The sequence below is a fragment of the Cnephaeus nilssonii genome (assembly GCF_951640355.1).
Source record: "Cnephaeus nilssonii genome assembly, chromosome: 9".
NCBI lineage: Eukaryota > Metazoa > Chordata > Mammalia > Chiroptera > Vespertilionidae > Cnephaeus > Cnephaeus nilssonii.
In genome coordinates, this window is record NC_137080.1 from 59,565,807 (window position 1) to 59,584,481 (window position 18,675).

The 18,675-nt window shown below is 37.1% G+C and overlaps 1 protein-coding gene and 1 long non-coding RNA gene across 3 annotated transcripts in view; one reads left to right on the forward strand and one right to left on the reverse strand.

Annotated features, from left to right (window-relative positions):
* The window catches only part of LOC307104965, a 544,872-nt gene that overhangs the window by 154,421 nt on the left and 371,776 nt on the right, over positions 1–18,675 (reverse strand). The gene's annotated exons all lie outside the window — the stretch shown is intronic.
* The window catches only part of PHIP (PHIP subunit of CUL4-Ring ligase complex), a 149,630-nt gene that overhangs the window by 27,175 nt on the left and 103,780 nt on the right, over positions 1–18,675 (forward strand). For both annotated transcript variants that reach the window (XM_079780278.1, XM_079780277.1), the window contains exon 7: positions 12,720–12,880. In XM_079780278.1, coding sequence (XP_079636404.1) covers positions 12,720–12,880 — 161 coding nt within the window. The remainder of the gene's footprint in view (positions 1–12,719; positions 12,881–18,675) is intronic.

Here is an 18,675-nt window from a genome sequence, read left to right on the forward strand (position 1 = left end):
TTGTACCAGCTGTGTCTATTTATAGGCATACCTTGGAGATATACCACCGCAATAAAGTGGCTGTTACAATAAAGCAAGTCATAATCTTTTGCTGGAAGAAGGTCTGTCCAATTTGTAAATAATTGCAATATCTGAAACACAGTAAAACAAACCACAATAAAATGAGGTATGCCTGTATTGACATGGATAGGAACATTTTGTCTCAGAATCTGAACTCTAGAAACAATAAGACTTGATACATTCTTTCAAGTTTATATCTTGCCACATAAATACTTAAATTTGAGAGGAAATAATCAGTTCTTTGAGAAAGCTTGAATCTTGTCAGCAAACTGATTAAATTTTTTCTAAAATGAAATTTTGTTTTTGGGAACCTTTGATTTCTTTTACAAAATCAGCTCTTGCCTTTAGTTACATCTCCTCTGGTCTATTCTTATTGCAGTCAAGAGATTAAACTGCAATTACTTCAAAGCTGTTTTATAATATCATACCCACTTCTTTCTTCCTAAAAGCCTTCAGCTTATTTTTCTTGGGAAATAGTCCAAAATTTTTTACCATACCTTAGAAAGTACTCTGTAGTGTGCCCTCTAAAACGAAATTTTGTTTTTGGGAACCTTTGATTTCTTTTGCAAAAACAGCTTTTGCTTTTAGTTACATCCCTTCTGGTCTATTCTTATTGCAGTTAAGAGATTAAACTGCAATAACTTCAAAACTATCTTATAATATCACTCGAGGCCCAATGCACAAAATTCGTGCAAGGGGCTCGGCCCTCGCAGCCCCAGCTGCCTCAGCCCTTGCAGCCCCAGCTTCGTCCGGAAGGTTGTCTGGATGGTCGTTCTGCTGTTAGGTCTAATTAGCATGTTAGCACTTTATTATATAAGATACGTACTTCTTCCTAAAAGCCTTCAATTTATTTTCCTTGGGAAATAGTCCAAAATTTCTGACCATGCATACTCTGTAGTATGTCCTCTATCTTCTCAGTCTCTCTTTTTTATTGATTTTAGAGAGAGATGAACAAATAGACATCAGTTTGTTGTTCTACTTATTTATGCATCCATTGCTTGATTTTTTTTATGTGCCCTGACTGGGGATTGCACATGCAACTTGGCATATCCAGATGATGCTGTGACCAACTGAGAATCCTAGCCCTCTTGTCCTTTGTATGCTAACCATAGTATACAACTTCATTAGGTTGTTTGAATACTATATTCTTTCTAGCCTCAGAGCATTGCACATGTTCTTTTCTTGACCTAGAATATGCTTCCATCTTTTGCTGTTCATTTTCCAGTCAAAAATAGCTGAACTTTTTCAGTTTAATGTTGTTTCAGAGAAATCTACTCTTATTCTCAGATAAAATCCCCCCCCCCCCCAAGTTTAGTACCCTGTACTATATATTTCAGAATTTCCCAATACTTTTGTTTGATGCCACTTAATATTGTAAGTCCTTGTTTCATGTCTGTCTTCCCTGCTAGACTGCAATCTCTCAAGAGGTAAGTGCTTTGTCTTTTGTTTTTTTCTATTATATCCCTTAGCCCATACTTGGCCAAAATAGGTGCTCCATAAAATGTTTGTTGACTGAGAAATAAATGATTAAAATATTTTAAATAGCTCTGGCTCAGTTGGTTGAGCGTAGTCCCATGCACTGAAAGGTTGCCAGTTGGACTCCCTGTCAGGGCACATGCCCAGGTTGCTGGTTCAGTCCCTGGTTTGGGTGCATATGGGAGGCAACTGGTTGATGTTTTTCTCTCACATCATTCTCTTTCTCCTTTTCTGTCCTCTCTCTCTAAAATTAATAAAAACTTACTTAAAGATATATTTGACATAAAACTAGCTTTTATTTTTATTTATTTAATACTAGAGGCCCAGTGCACGAATTCGTGCACCAGTGGGGTCCCTCGGCCTGGTCTGCGGGATCAGGCTGAAACTGGCTCTCCGACATCCCCCGAGGGGTCCCGGATTGTGAGAGGGTGCAGGCCAGGCCGAGGGACCCCACCGGTGCACAATCAGGGCCGGGAAGGGATGTGGGAGGTTGGCCAGCCGGAGGCCTCCAGGGTGTGTCTGGCCCGTCTCAGTCCTGATCGGCTGGACCCCAGCAGCAAGCAAACCTACCTGTCAGAGCACCTGCCCCCTTGTCAGTACATGTCATAGCGAGCAGTTGAGCGGCCTTAGCATATTAGCATATTACGCTTTGATTGGTTAAATGGACGACCTGATACTTAGCATATTAGGCTTTTATTATATAGGATTTTTATTGATTTCAGAGAGGAAGGGAGAGGAAGATAGAAACATCAGTGATGGGAGAGAATCATTGATCAGCTGCCTCCTAAATGCCCCCTACTGGGAATTGAGCCTGCAACCCAGGCATGTAACCTGACCGGAATCAAACCCTGACTTCCAGGTTCATAGGTAGATGTTCAACCACTGAGCCATGCCGGCCAGGCAAACTATTGCTTTTAAAAATAAATTTTTTTTAAAGAACTATAAAATACGTAAAATGTTTAAAACTTAAAATGTTATATTATTTTCTGTTTGAAGCAACATCAGACTAGTTTCCAGGGAAGAAAAGAGGAGACAGAATAATACAAACCAAGTAATTATACAATTCTAGAAAGTTACAATCCTAGTAATTATAACGTCTGTTTTGTTTTTAGTGCTTGTTATGTACTTCGTTCATGATATTTTTTGTTTAACTTTTACAATCATTGCTTTCTATATTTTATTTCAGTTAGTATTTGTGTTCTTTTTTTTCAGACAAACATGGTATCTTTCAAACAAGAGGTACAGCTAAACATCAAAATTGACTGTGTAGAGATTGGGAGAATAGCTACTGTGCATAGTAATTATGTTAGTTTCAGTAGCAAAATGAGAGAAGCTCTCATGGGCATAGTGTTGCCCAGGTGATTATTTATTTTCCTTTACTCTTCCATTCTTTTTTGCCTTCCTCCTTTTTGGGGGGTGGGGCAAAAAGTTGATTATGTAATTATCAGGATTATCCTTTTAATGTTGCAACCTCCTCCTACTTTAACTAAAGTTGGGACTTTTGTTTATTATAGTTATAAGTTTATTTGTCTTTTTCCTGTGTTGGTCATTTGTTAGTTATTGGTGTAGGATGATATAGAGATCAGATGGTGCTGTAGAAATAAACCAGTCTGTGTTGAATTATTTCCCAGATTATCTCTGGCTAGTAACTTCAGAAAAATTATTGTGGCAAGCTTATCAGTTGGCTCTATAGTGAATTAAACGTTAAAAGTTTCTCCTTATGCAATTCCTTTCCAAATTAAATTGAACCTAAACTATCTGTGATGTATTAGAAGTAAAACATAAATAAAATTGTTAGCCCTTTATATTTTACTAGAGGCCTGGTGCACGAATTCGTGCACGGGTGGGGTCCTGCTGGCATGGCACACCCCAATTAGGGTGGGGGGGGGCGGTTGGGGGCGGGCCTGCCTGGGAGGAGGGGCCGAAGGCAGTTGACGGGCTGGCTCAGCCCCCTGGTCGAACTCTCAGTTGAGGGGACAATTTGCATATTGGCCTTTTATTTATATAAGATGGCTTTTGAATCAAACCAGATGTGAATTCTTTGTAGCATATCATTCAATCCATTGTCAAATATGCAATGGTTATTCTCTGTGGTACAGTACATATTCAGTTAGTATAATATACTTAATTTTTAGTTTCCTTTTTATGGTTAAATAAACTTAAATTCCTTACATCTTTATCTGTGGACCTATTTTTCTCAGTTTTTTAATATAAGTTAATCTCCTTAGACAATTTAGATTTTTCATATTGCTTTTATGAGTTCCATGCAGTAGATTGAACTATACTTTAATTAAAAAATCAAGCAGAATGAAGATATGCTCAATGGAGAAAACTTGTAAAACAAGAACAGCTCAAATATCAGTCAGTCTCGCTGATTATCTGTTATTAGTACTTTGGTATGTTTCCTTTCAGTCTTTTTTCCTAATAGTTGTCTTCCTAGGCAGCATAGTAAGATTGCGCTCTTTAGAATCAGACTCTTTGAATTCAAACCTGGGCTTCATCTCTGGGAAAGTTAAATTTTGTCCTTCAGTTTCCTTATTGGAGACTAGAGGCACGGAATTCGTGTTCTATAGCCCTTTTTCTCCCCACACTGTGTATTGTATTTTGAAGTTTATCCACATTGTTAATTGCTACAGATAAGCCTTTTTCTGCCATCAGATTCTTCAGGTCTTTCTAATAGGAGACTCTTTCTAGCTCTAAGCCCTGGTGACTTTTCTCTTCTTCATAGCCATTTGACTTTTGGCTTTATCGTAACTTCTCTTTTAGTAAATTATGTAGCAATTTTTTGACCCCCACAGTCATATCTCCTTTTCATTGGAATATTTTTTGTTGTTCTTTCTTTAAAAAAAAAAAATTCATTGAATTTTTTTTTTTTTTTTTTTTTTTTTTTTTTTTACAGAGAGGAAGGGAGAGGGATAGAGAGTTAGAAACTTCAATGAGAGAGAAACAGCGATCAGCTGCAACCGAGGTACATGCCTTTGACCGGAATCGAACCTGGGACCCTTCAGTCCACAGGCCGATGCTCTATCCACTGAGCCAAACCGGTTAGGGCTGTAGTTCTTTAAAATGAATAAAATTCTGTGCCTTATCAAATACTTTATACCACACAGTATATTTGTCTGATAGGCGTTCTGGAATCACCAATACTTTTGGGACTTGGAATGAGCTTGGAAGGTCATTTTTATTTAGTTAGAAATTGCCCTCTTAGTTCCTGGTCATGGATGTAGCATTATTTTGTGGGGAAAACTATAGTACACCCATTATATGTATGGGTTCTGAATCCATGAATTTGACCAACCATGGATCAAAAGTATTTGAGAAAAAATGTTACATGTTGCTAATGTATACTGTGTAGTTAAGCCTGTGATGGTTGTAACTATACTGAACTGTTCTGAACATGACCAGACCTTTTTTGTCATTATTTACTAAACAGTACAACTATTTACATAACATTTACACTGTATTAGGTATTATAAGTAATATAGAGGCAACTTAAAGTATACATGCAAATACTATACTACTTTATATAAGGGACTTGAGTATCCATAGGGGGTGTTCTGGAAGCAATAGCCCATCTAAAGTGTAGATCAGTTTGAAATTTATTTTTATGTGGTCTTGCTTTATAAAAGTTTACTAAAGTTTTTTTTTATGTAGTTTACTAAAGTTTAGTTTTATAGGTTCCCAAACTCTTGTTTTATAGTTATGAATTTAGCCATTGTATTAATCTTACATTTAGAAAACATTTATTAACAGAGACCATGGAGATGAAAAAGAAACCTAGGTACTGATTATTCAGAATTTATCTTTTGTACTTTAACTTAGGAATTGTTTATGTGGTTATTGATTATAAGTTATAGCTACTTTCGCATTTTATTTTCAGAAACTTTGGGAGCTTTTAGGTCTTTTCTTTAAGTAGAATCACAAAATAAAATAAGTTAGAATATAGTACAAAAATGAATTTAATAAAAATCAAAATACTCTTTGTAAAGTACTCTGGTGTTATTTCTGACCTGAGTATCCCTTTTTCTGTATCAGAAAAGAACCTACATTGTACTGAAATACCTTCTGAGTTACATATTTTATCTTCTCTGCTTCCTATTTAATTCTGGTAATCAGAAAAGAGCCCATGTTGTACTAAAATACCTTCTGAGTTACATATTTTATCTTCTCTGCCTCCTATTTAATTCTGGTACTGGCACAAAAATTGGTTTTCAGGTTTTGGGATCTGACAGCCACACGCTTCTTGTACTGACTATACTTTCTTCAGGACTTTGATTTCATGAGCTCATACAAATTAATAGGCACTAGTTCTGGGACCCTTCAGTTCTGATTGTTAAGGGGGAACAGCTTTCCTACACTGTAGTAGACATTGTATAGCATATCATATTGTTAACAGTTAAAAAAACTTTTAAAAACCTCTGCATTTTCGTTAATTCAGAGTAATTTAAATATTTCACTCATCTTTTTAAACAATGGTTAATTTTGATTTTAGATAAATTATTGCAGTCGCACCATGTGTCATTGTCCATTTTACAAAGTGCTTAGCAGAAGGAGAAGAAAATTTAGAAGAGGGGGGTTATGGTATTTCTGCTTTATGTTCATTCTTACTTGCAGAGACTTTATTATGTATTTTTCTAATGTCCTAAAAAATGTAGTTACTGTGGTTATTGCAGATGCTCTTTTCTGGCAGCTACCCATTTACCCCCCCATGAAACTTAGTTCAAATGGTACAGATTTGTATAGTGAGAAAAACTATGGTAACTTTGTGTTTATCTTTTTCTAAAATCCTCTGCGTTAAAAATTTGGTCCCAGCTATAGGAAGAAAGCATCATGTTCCTGGATAGAAAGGTGTCAGTTGTTTATAAGTGAATGAAATTAAAGTTATATTTTCAACACATTGATTTTTTTACAGTTATATTTATTGTTAAAAGTATTACAGATGTCCCCTTTTTTCCCCCATTGACCCTACCCAGCCCCCACGTAGGCCTTCACCATGGATTATACACATATATACAACAAATTGATGTCTTAAAAACTTTTTAGTGATCCTCAAATTAGATAATAAATAATCAAGACTAAGACATTTCAAAATGGACACATAATAAAGTAAAATAGCCAGATAAATATTAAAACATCATTATGTATAAAATTAAAATTTTGGTACTGGCATGTAAATAGACATATCAGTGACCTGGTACATAAATATGTATATAAGACAATCAAAATTTAATGGACTAAAGAAGGATTAGTAAAGGAAAAGTCTGGGATAAATAGTTGATCATCTGGGGGAGAAAAACCTTCCCTCCAAATCTTCACTCACTTCATATTATATACTGAACCTCCAGCTATATTAAGGAAATTTAAGCCATCAAAAAATTTAAAAATGTGAAAATGGATATTTATTGTACTGTTGGCTGGTAGGAGGACTTTTCATATTAAAACAGCAGAAGAAATTACAAACAAAAGGAAGGATATTGTTAGAATTGACTAAAAATTTTGAAATCATGAGATGTCAAGAAACAGCATAATATTGAGAGCAAAGTATATTATGGAAAATGTTCCTAGAAATGTAACTGGAGAAATTAAAGTTGAGAAACTTGTTTCTAGTCAATCATAATGTCAAATTTGAACACAAGTATGTTCAACTTAATGCCGTGTTCTTATTTCGTTTAGGAATATAGCATAGCTGTTAAAATGCTATTTATGAAGGAAACCTTTGCAAATTCTAAAATTGATTGCTTTAGGTGGTAAAATTATGGATTTTTATTTTTTTTAATTTTCTACATTGAGTATGCATTAGTATTATGATTAGAGAAATAAATCAATTCTTGAAAAATAACTTATGTTTGAACTAGGAAAACGTGACTTGTGGGGCAATTTGATTTATCATCCTAGCACCTTGAGAAGTAATCCTATCTATATAAAAGCCTAAGTGACCATCGCAACCGAACGGACGACCGAACAGGCTGCATGGGGCGACCAGGCTGCATGGGGCGTTAGTGAGGGGCGACCAAACGACCGAGCAGCAGGCTGCGTGGGTGACCCGGCCAGCAGGGGGGGATGTTAGTGAGGGGTGACCAAACGACCGAGCAGCAGGCTGCGTGGGGCGACCAGGCCGGCAGGGGGGGGCAGTTGGGGGTGATCAGGCTGGCAGGCAGAGGCAGTTAGGGGCGACCAGGCTGGCGGGGCGGGGAGTGAGGGGTGATCAGGCCAGCAGGCAGAGGTGGTTAGGGGTGATCAGGCTGGTGGGGGGGGGGGGGCAGTTAGGGGCAATCAGGCAGGCATGCAGGCAGGCAGGTGAGCAGTTAGGAGCCAGTGGTCCAGGATTGTGAGTCGGACATCCCCCGAGGTGTCCTGGATTGGAGAGGGTGCAGGCTGGGCTGAGGGGACTCTCCCCACCCCCGTGCACGAATTTCGTGCACTGGGCCTCTAATATATATATGTGTGTGTGTGTGTGTGTGTGTGTGTGTGTGTGTGTGTGTGTGTATAAATAAATAAATAAAAAAGAGCCAAGCGATCCGAATACCAGAACGACTGGAATGACTGGTTGCTTTGACGCACACTGTGGACCTGGTTGTCCCCTACCCCCCCGGCCGGCCTGGCCCGGATCGGCCCTAATTGGGGAGGGGCAGCTGGACCCCACTCATGCACAAATTCATACACTGGGCCTCTAGTATAAAAGAAAAGGCTAATATGCAAATCGGTGGAACGTCTGGTCACTATGATGCGTACTGGCCACCAGGGGGCAGATACTTAGTGCAGGAGCTGCCCCCTGGTGGTCAGTGTGTTCCCACAGGGGGAGCACCACTCAGCCAGAAGCTGGGCTCATGACTGGCGAGGGCAGCGGCGATGGTGACAGCGCTAAGGATGTCTTGACTGCCAGCTCAGGTCGGGCGAGTGGGCCTGAGCCAGCAGCCGGACATCCCCTGAGGGCTCCCTGATTGCATGCACCGGGTCTGTAGTAGGTAAGAAGAACCACTGGTTAGATATGTGTACACAGTTATATCTAACATGAAGAAATCATGGGCCTTTTGTTTATCTCTAGTAATTAATTCTGTAGACTTTTGCACATAGACTTGGCTTCAAAGATTGTTCTGAATGATTTGCTACAAATTACACTTGTTATTTTGCTCCTTTTCTCTCTTCAGACTTTAAAGAGATTGATACTTGAAATGGATAACAGTGATTTCTGGAATGTTTATTTCATTTACTGGTCTGTTTACTCGGAAAACTGAGTAAATATGTTTACTTCTATTTCCCTCCAAATTAAATCCATTTAGCAGGGCAGTGGAAATGAAGGAGTATTTAGAAATATTTTCCATTTGGAACCTGTACGATAAAGAAATCCTCCATTTTTTTTTTATTCCTAAACCTAATTGTTTTATTAATATGTAATTTTTCATTAAATTCACGAAATATATATTGATCATCTACTAAGTGCCAGTCACCACAGTTCTTAGGCTAATCAAAGAGCAAAACAGACAGAAATCCTGCCCACATAGAGCTTATTATAGTGTAGTGGGGGATATAGGAAAAAACTAGTGAACATAATAAGCACATAAATGTAAAGTATCAGGTGATAAGTGATGGACAAAGAACAATTGTAAAGCTACATAAAGGGTGATTAGGAGTTGTGGGTGGTGGTGGTAGGGAATTGTTGCAGTTTTCAATGTGCTGATTAGGTTAGGTCTTGTTGACAGAAATATGAAGAAAGACTTGAAGTGGGAGGTCAAGGAATTAGCCATATGTGGTGGGGAGTATCCTAGTCAGATGGAATAGCCAGTGCAAACATCCTAAATTAGGAGCATACCTGATGTGTTGGAAGAATGGGAAAGATTGGAGTGGCTAAAGCAGACCAAATAAGGGGCAGGGGGAGTAGCAGGTGAGGGCAGAGAGGTGATGGGATACAAGATTATGCAGGGCCTTGGTAGACTGGTGTATAAGGAATTTGGTGTTATTCTGAATGAAATGAAGAATGGTATACTTTTGAGCAGAGAAGTAAATGTTGCAAGGCAAGCAATTATACTCACTACAGTCTTCCTAAAGGAGGTGACATTTTAACTGGCCCTGGATATGAAAGAATTTTCCAAGTAAAGAAGATAGAGATTTGCTTTGGCAGGCTTAATTTAAGAATATTTCTCATCGCTGTACTTATGAAAATAAATGTCCTTTTTAAACCGAAGTCATATATGCTGCTTGATTTAAGGTTAAACTATTGTAATGTCATAGAATGAACTTATTTCTTTGTGACCTCTTATATCTGTTTAACCACGCTCATTTAGAAAATTGATGTTCTAGTCTAATAAAATTTAAGGAGTTCCTATAATCCAAGAGACATTTCTTTCCTCTTAAATCCAGTTAGTCTACTAACAGTTTCTTTAGAAAGTGAATAATTGCCATTTGCATTTCTGCTATAAACTATAAATTAAATTGAACTATCTTGGGTATCTTACTATTAACTAAAATTCATTTATATACATTTTTATTTAAAAGGCTCTACACTCAGTTGTAAGAAATATGTATACGATAGAATTTCTGTCTTTAAGGCACTTAAGATCTGGTAAGGGAAACAGACATTATACAAATTGTATAGTAAAATAAAATGTGAATTTACTAAGTAGGAGTCCTATAACATTGTTCTCTAGTCAGACTTTCAAATTTAACCTCCTCAAATTGAACTTTAACTATTGAATCATACTTGTATTTCTTTTTTTAACTCACTGTATCAAGTTTGAATTACCAACTTACTACCTGAAAATTCTATATACTGGTCTCTCTATAGGTCATATCTTTCAGTTGCACCAGTTTGTAATTTGGTTGAGAGCAAGGTTGTGGCTAGTACCTTCTCCCTTAGGATACAGTCATAGTGTAGATAGTCAGTAGTTAATTGGTAGTGAAGTATAACAGGCTAGTATGGAATATAATTTTAACTATAAATATATTGCACTTAATGTTATGTTTCTGGAAAGTTTTACTTGAGAAGTTGACTGTAAAGTAACTTTTTGAGAGGATACCTTTTTTTTTTTTCAGTTGACTCAATGAAAATGAACTTTAGGTAAAGATTGAGTAAAAACTGTTTAAGAGAGCAGTAATATTTTTTTTCTCTTTACCTGAAGAAAGTATTTTTGCTTAGAAAATACTTTATCAACTCTGATTTTCCAAATGATCTTTACAAAATATTCAGTTAAAAAAATTCCAACACATAATCAAGTGCTTGATCATTAAAATAATAGTTTTGATATTATAATTACCATCAACAATCATTTTTTATACCTGAACAATGTTAAATATTTTAATAAAATTTGACATTTTTAGAATTTTGTTAAATTTTGGAGGGAGGGAATTAAACTATGTTTTTGTAACACTGTCAGTGTTTGTGATATATGTCATCACTTATTTTCTTACAGAAATGTCATTGATTCTTAGTGTTTGGATAAGATTATTTGCATTATAGTTTGCCAAGACAGTTGATGTCTGTGTTTTTATGTGATGCCTGTTCTAAATCAGTTTGGAACCAAAGCACTGGAGGACATCTTTTACCAGGCCATTTCTGTGTATAAGGAAAGATGTCTCAAGCCTTATTAGAAACTTATTGAATCACTGTATAACCAACTTAAGCCTAAATATACTAATTCATAGCTGTTAAAGCTTATCTTAGAGATGTTGAAATAGATTATTGTATAGAATTTATATGTTAACAGCAGGAGAGATAATCTATCTTATCTTACATAATAAAAGCCTAACATGCTAAGTGGCCCACCGTTCGACTGTTTGACCAGTCGCTATGACGTGCATTGACCACCAGGGGGAGATGCTCCAGCCCGTAGGTTAGCTTGCTGCTGGGGTCCAGCCAATCGGGACTGGGCTAGATGGGCCAGACACGCCCTGGAGCCCTCCTGTGGTCCCTCCCCGGTCCCAGTCGTGCATCAGTGGGGTTCCTTGGCCTGGCCTGCGCCATCTCGTAATCCGGGACCCCTTGGGGAATGTCCGCAGGCCAGGTCGAGGGACCCCACTGGTGCACAAATCCATGCACCGGGCCTCTAGTTAGAATTTAAAATGATTAATACAGTAAAAGAACATAAGGGTGATGTAATTATTTCTTGAAATATTGTAAAATATTCTTCTTTAAATCTCGCCAATCCCCAAGATTTATTTATTTATTTTTGCTTTCAAATATACCAGTAGTTTAAATATACAAACATTTATTGTATGTGGATAAAAAAAATACTGGTATTATGTATGCTATAACTGAGATATTTGTGCCTCGCCAATAATTGCTAGGCTCTAAATTTAGTTTAAATAGCATTTTTATATGTATTTAATTATCTTTGGGACTAAATTTAAGTGAGAAACTATAGTCCTTACTATCAATCTAGTGCTTACTAGATGGCACTTACAGTTAGAAATAAAGCTTTATATTAAAAAATATATAGGTGAATAATGTGCCTGCTGATCAGTCAGCATATGTTTTTAGAACGTCTTCTTTGTTCATAATTATCAGTATAGAAGATAAGTATAGTCATAATTTAGTTGGAAGAGAACATTTTGTGCTGTGGTGAAGTAAATTTCAGTTATATTTGAAAGATAGTTAAAATGGATTAGTTGAAAAAAGAGCAAATAGGTTTTAGAGAAGGAATCACTCACTATACAGTTGTTTGTCAAGATAACCAGTTTAATTTTAATTTTTAAAAATAATACAGTGAATTATTCTGTCTTCATTTGTAAAGTTTTTAAAAGCATCACTTGGCATGTCAGATTTAGTGTGTTTAGGAATTGCTGGATGATAAAAACTAAAAATTACTGGATCCAATTTGACTGCTTTTGTGAGAAAACCTATCTCATAGAGGCCTTTAAAGAAATGATATCATATAAAGTAAGACTAAAACTGAATAAAGAAGCCTGAGTTTAAATTCTACCTTCATATTTATTTTGTGACTTTGGACATGCCATTTAAATGAATTTGATTCTTTGTAAAAGGAGGATAAAAGTACCTTATCGAATTTCAGGTGAAATAATATGTTTTTATTATGACTGTTTTGGAGACTAACTAGGAGCCATATATATTAGAAAGCATTGTTATTATTATCAACATATGAGAAATTAGAATATGTGAATTCTTAAAAGGTAATAATTAAGAAAAATAATTTCTGATTTTTAAATATTTTCCTCCTTTTTCTTGGTAGCGGATACTTTGTTTTCAAGGAGGCTGAATGGGAAATACAGGCTTGAGCGACTTGTTCCAACTGCAGTATATCAGCACATGAAAATGCATAAACGAATTCTTGGACATTTGTCGTCTGTGTACTGTGTAACTTTTGATAGAACTGGCAGACGGATATTTACTGTAAGTAATTTTAAAAATATCTTAATTCATATGAAGAATTAAAGAAACATTGCTTATAGTTGAACTTCAGATTAAACCTTTATTTTTCCTTTTAATAAAAAACTGGAAATTCAGGTAATTTAGCTTATTCTCAGAAGATTTTACTTAAGGCTAGACTTTATCCAAGTTTGGAAAATTCCTAAAAGACATGTTACATCACAGTCACAGCTATATTATAGTCCCACATCATGGATAAGTTTAATTCCCAGCATTATTTCAAATATACAGTTTGAAATTTTGTAAAATGTCAAACAATAACTTTAATTTTAAATCCAAGGGCATTTCCAAAGTGTGTTTAAGCGTATTAGAGGAGACTACTAAATGTGTCTTTTTATATTACTTGTAGAGAACGGCTTGTCTATGGGAAATTTCCCTTCAAAATTGTGGCAGAAAAAATTCTGAGCATATTTAACATGCTTTGTTTATTAACTTTTGTCCTTGACACCTCACTCTTTAACGTGTATGATGTTGTATTCAAAGAGGCTCTTTGGGTTTATTTTTTATTCTTTTAACGTGTTGAATGGAGAAAAGCACTGGTTTTCAGTTTTAAGTGAGAAAATTATTTTTTGGGGAATTTCAATTTATTTTTGGACACCTTAACTATTACATCTACTAAGGGTAATACTTTTCATACTAACAATACTTGTATTTACAATTAAATTACAAGTTCTTAATTTCTTTTGAAATAAGAAAATAGCAAATGGAAGTTAAAATGAAAATTCCTGTCTCTCTGTCTTTGAAGCAAGAAGCTGTGAATTTTACACAGTTGAGACAGTTATAGATTCCTCTTTTTAGTAAACATGCTTATAGACTGAGATTTATTTATATCTACTACTCCTGTACTTGTATACACAGTCATAGATAAACCAGTAGGATGTGAGAGAGATTTTTATACATATCTTTTCTCTGGTTCTAATTCTTTTCAGGTATTTGTAGGTCATTTTCTACCTTAATATTCTCCCCTTTTACCTTTTTTTTTTAAATTTCCATTGTTCTTTATGAAGCAGCATAAAAGTGAAAAATTTTAAATTTTCTAACAAAGGCTATTTTCACAGTGAAGAATAGGTATATCTGTTTGCTAAAGTGTTTGACATATCTGCAACAATAATTACATTTAGCTTTTTCAAATTTATTATACTAATATTCAAATTCAGTTCTTAAAGCAAAATGAATTTTTTATTTCTAATGTTTAAAAGAATTCTTTCAAAAATAGTCTGAAATAATGAGAAAAAAGCATTACATTGTGTTTGTACTTCATTTTGGTGAGTTAAAAAGTTATGCCATTGCATTGAGATTATAAAAAATATGTAATTTCTTAGTCTTTGATGTCTGTAAAGTACCTTGTGGGAATTCTTTTTTAAAGATTTGAATTAGGTCAATAATGTAGAAATTTTTTAAGGAAATGGAGTGAAATAATAATGCTTTTACTCTCATAAGTTTAGTTAGAGTGGTAGGTACAGACAGAGTTGGAAGACACCCACTCTGAATCAGCAGTTAGAAAACTACAACTGTGAGTAAAGTCTAACTTACCACCTGTTTTTAGAAATAAAATTTTATTCAAATATAGACATGCTTAGTTGTTTATGTATTGTCTATGGTTGCTTTTGCAACAGCACAGTTAAGTAGTTATGACTACAAAGCCTAAGATAATTACTATCTGGCTCTGTATAGAAAAAAATTGCAGCTCCTATTTTAAATGTATAATTCCTACTTTTAAGATCATTTGATTTGGGGAACAGAAATGGTATGTGAAGAGGAAACTCTTTTCAGTTATTTTCCTTTGTTGAAGACATAAATGAAGGAAGAAAATTATCACTATTATTTTATATGGTCTCAACAAGAGTCTAAAAATGTTGATGTTTTACATATGTGATACAATTTGCTAATTGTGTCAAAGTCTGTCTCATTTGTAATTTTTTATTGGTGATTTGCAGTTACACATTCCAAAATGTTTCCTTGTGAATAGAAATGCAAAAATATGCGAGTATGTTATTTAAAATTTTCTTGTATTTTTATAATTAACCCCCTCAATTGGCAAGTAGATTAAATATGTGTTCACTGTTCATAACTTTATAAAGTGGGATGGCTGCTGGGTGGGTGTTCCCTCATTCCACTGGGAACACACTAGCCACTGACTAATGCTTTGAAAATCAGTTTTGAAAACTGATAGGATAAGGCTTTAGCATAGTAGATCATGACTGATAGTAGATCATAGTATTCTCTCAAGAATAAGCCATTCACTCAAAATACCATCTTTCATTCCAGTGAGGGGTCACACTTGTTAGTTATTGGAATAGCAATTCAATAGTAGACTAACCAGTATTTCCTATTTATGTCTTATGTATCTTAAGACCTTGTACATTTATTACAAAGGTTTTTGTGCAGATATATTTGAAAGCTTTTTCCAAGGGACTAATTCTCTTCGAGTTTTTTCTGAGTAGGAATAGCAAGAGGCAGTTTAGATAGCAGTGTGGTTAAGAGCCTCAGCTTGGCATTAGGGGACTCTTAGTTCAACTCTTAACTTTACCACTTCCTAGCAGTTTAGCGTGGACAGATGATCTCACCCCTCTAATTGCCAGTGTCTCATCTCAAAAAAGTGGGAGGGGAATAGATAATAGTATAATCCATAGGAGTTTTGTGGAATTACATGAAATAATGCATATAATTAGTATAGAATAAGATGTATAATAAACAGTCATTAAGTTTTACCTGCTGGTCTTAATTTTATGGATAGATTTAAATAAATTTTATTTTTTTATCCATCTAAGAATCTTATTTATAAACTAGAGGCCTGGTGCACAAAATTCGTGCACTTGGCGAGGGGGTGTCCTCTCACAATCTGGGAGCCCTTGAGGGATGTCCGACTGCCGGCTTAGGCCCACTCCCTGCATCAGTCGGACATCCCCAGCGCTGCCACCACTGCTGCTGCACTCGCCAGCCGTCATTCCGGCTTCTGGACAGAGCAGTGCTCCCCCTGTGGAAGCACACTGACCACCAGGGGGCAGCTTCTGCGTTGAGTGTCTGCCCCCTGGTGGTCAGTGCGCATCATAGCGACTGGTTGTTCGGTCGATTTGCATATTAGCCTTTTATTATATAAGATGCTATACAAGATTTAAACTGAAATCATTGTAATTGATAAGTGAAATTCTATATTGGGAAAGTTTGCCATTGTTTTATACTAGAATATTTAATAATAGATGTTTCCCAGTAGAAAAATTAGAAGAACCCAGGGAGGAAGCTAGCATAATTACCAAGTAATACTTGATCTCTAATTCTTAGTTTTTAAATTATTTTTACTTGGTTTCAGAATCATTGCCTTAAACAATATTTACTTAAGAAAAGTAGAATTAATGAATTCTCTCAGGAGTAAGCCATTCACTCAAAATACAAAAGTATGTTAAGGACCATATAAAAAGATCATCCACCCTCCCCATTCCTTTTAGAAACAAAATGTATCTCTCTTTTCAAAATAAGGCAAAAGAGCATAAAGTATTTTTATAAAGGCAGTAAGTTAAGATAAAAAATATGAAGTTATGCATTCTTTTTGTTTTATTGTCTAAAGTTTTACATATGTCTTCCTTTTCCCCAATTGACCCTCCCCCCCCCCCAAGGTTATGCATTTTTTTTAACACACTTAAGTCTTTAGGAGCCAGACACTGTTGTAAAACACTTAGGATACAGAAATGAAAGTCATAGTATATGTCCCTGGAGAGCTCACATATTGTTAACAGACAATATTGATATAATGTGAAAAGACAGAGACTGCTCAAGATACAGAGGTATCTATCATAGGAGATAGGTAACTAATCCGGTTAATAGTAGAGACTGGAGGCCCAATGCACGAAATTCACGCAAGAGTAGGCCTTCCTTCCCCCAGCTGCCAGCACCAGCTTCCCTCTGGCACCTGGGACCCGGGTTTCCCTCACAGCCCCGGCTTTGTCTGGAAGGTCGTCTGGAAGGACATCCAGTCTAATTAGCATATTATCTTTTTATTATCCTCTCTAATAAAATGGTAATATGCAAATTAACCATCACTCCGCTACATAAGCCACGCCCACCAGCCAAGACACGCCCACCAGCCAATCAGGGCGAGTATGCAAATTAACCCCAATCCAATATGGCTACAGCCACAGAGAGCAAGGTTTCCCAGGTAACAGAGCAAGCCAAGCTTTCCATAGCTGTTGCAGGCCCAAGCCTCCACTCAAGCTACAAAGTTTCAATTATAGAAGGTAAACAAATTCAAACAAATGGCGGCAGAATGGAGCTTGAGAGAGCAGGCCAGGGTTGCCGGCGGCCACAGGGGAAGCAAAGCTTTCCGCACACCCTGGCTGGGCTCACCCGCTTAAGGCTACAAAGTTTCAATTGTAGAAGGAAAATAAATTGCAGATACCAGGGCCTCCCCTTGGGTTGCCAGGGGGCGTGGCCGGCCTGCAAACCACCACAGGCCCCTTGCTCAGGCCGCCCCACACCCCAAGGGAACCCCCACCCTTATCTGTGACACCCTTCAGGGCAAACCAGCTGGCCCCCACCTGTGCACCAGGCCTCTATCCTATCTAATAAAAGAGTAATATACAGATTGATCATCACTGCAACACACAATATAGCTGCCCCCATGTGGTCAAAGATCCTGCCCCCATGTGGACACAAGATGGCCACTACAAAATGGCCAGCAGGAGAGGGCAGTTGGAAGGCACCCGGCCTGCAAGGGAGGGCAGTTGTGAGGGACCAGGCCTGCAAGGGAGGGCAGTTGAGAGGGACCAGGCTTGCAAGGGAGGGCAGTTGGAGGTGATCAACCCTGCAGGAGAGGGCAGTTAGGGGTAACCAGGCTGGCAGAGGAGGGAAGTTGGGGGCAAACAGGCTGGCAGGGGAGCAGTTAAGCATCAACCAGGCTGGCAGCGGAGTGGTTAGGGGTTGATCAGGCTGGCAGGCAGAAGCGGTTAGGGGCAATCAGGAAGGCAGGCAGGCAAGCAGTTGGGAGCCAGCAGTCCTGGATTGTGAGAGGGATGTCCGACTGCCCGTTTAGGCCCGATCCCACCAGGATCGGGCCTAAACGGGCAGTCGGACATCCCTCCAGGAGTCCCAGATTGGAGAGGGTACAGGCTGGGCTGAGGGACAACCCCCTGCCGTGCACGAATTTCGTGCACCGGGCTTCTAGTTATAGATAGTCTTACTAGAGAAGGGACACTTCAGCTGAGTTGAGCTAGACATTTCAGACTTAGGGAAAGGCATTTATAAACTTTGGGAGAATGTAATGTGCAATTGTGAATTATTGGATATGGCAAAGAATAATTATGGATCATCGTTAAACAAGAGCTAGAGATGTTGGTGGGGGACAAAATCCTCAATATCCTTTTGGACATATGAAAGATTGGGTTTCTTGCCTGAAGTCAATGGAGAGAAAATGACAAATTGAGATAAAAGAATGAGTAGAAATTCTTCTTTTAATGACACCCTTGGCATTATTAAAGAGGATGGATTGAAACTAAATATATACAGAGGAATTGGTTCTAGCAGTGATCCATGAAAGAAATCATCAGGGCTTGAACAGAGCCACAATGGAAGTAGGGATGGAATTAACAGATTAAAGCTAGAATCTCTAGAATTTAAGAAATTCATTTGAATTTAGGCAGGATTTAAGAGAGAACAGTATAGAATGACATGTTTTTAACTTGTGTGACTGATTATAAAGTCCAGTCACTGTCTGTGATGTAGGGATTTAAATGGAGAAGTTTGTGAGGTTGGGACATGTTGAATTT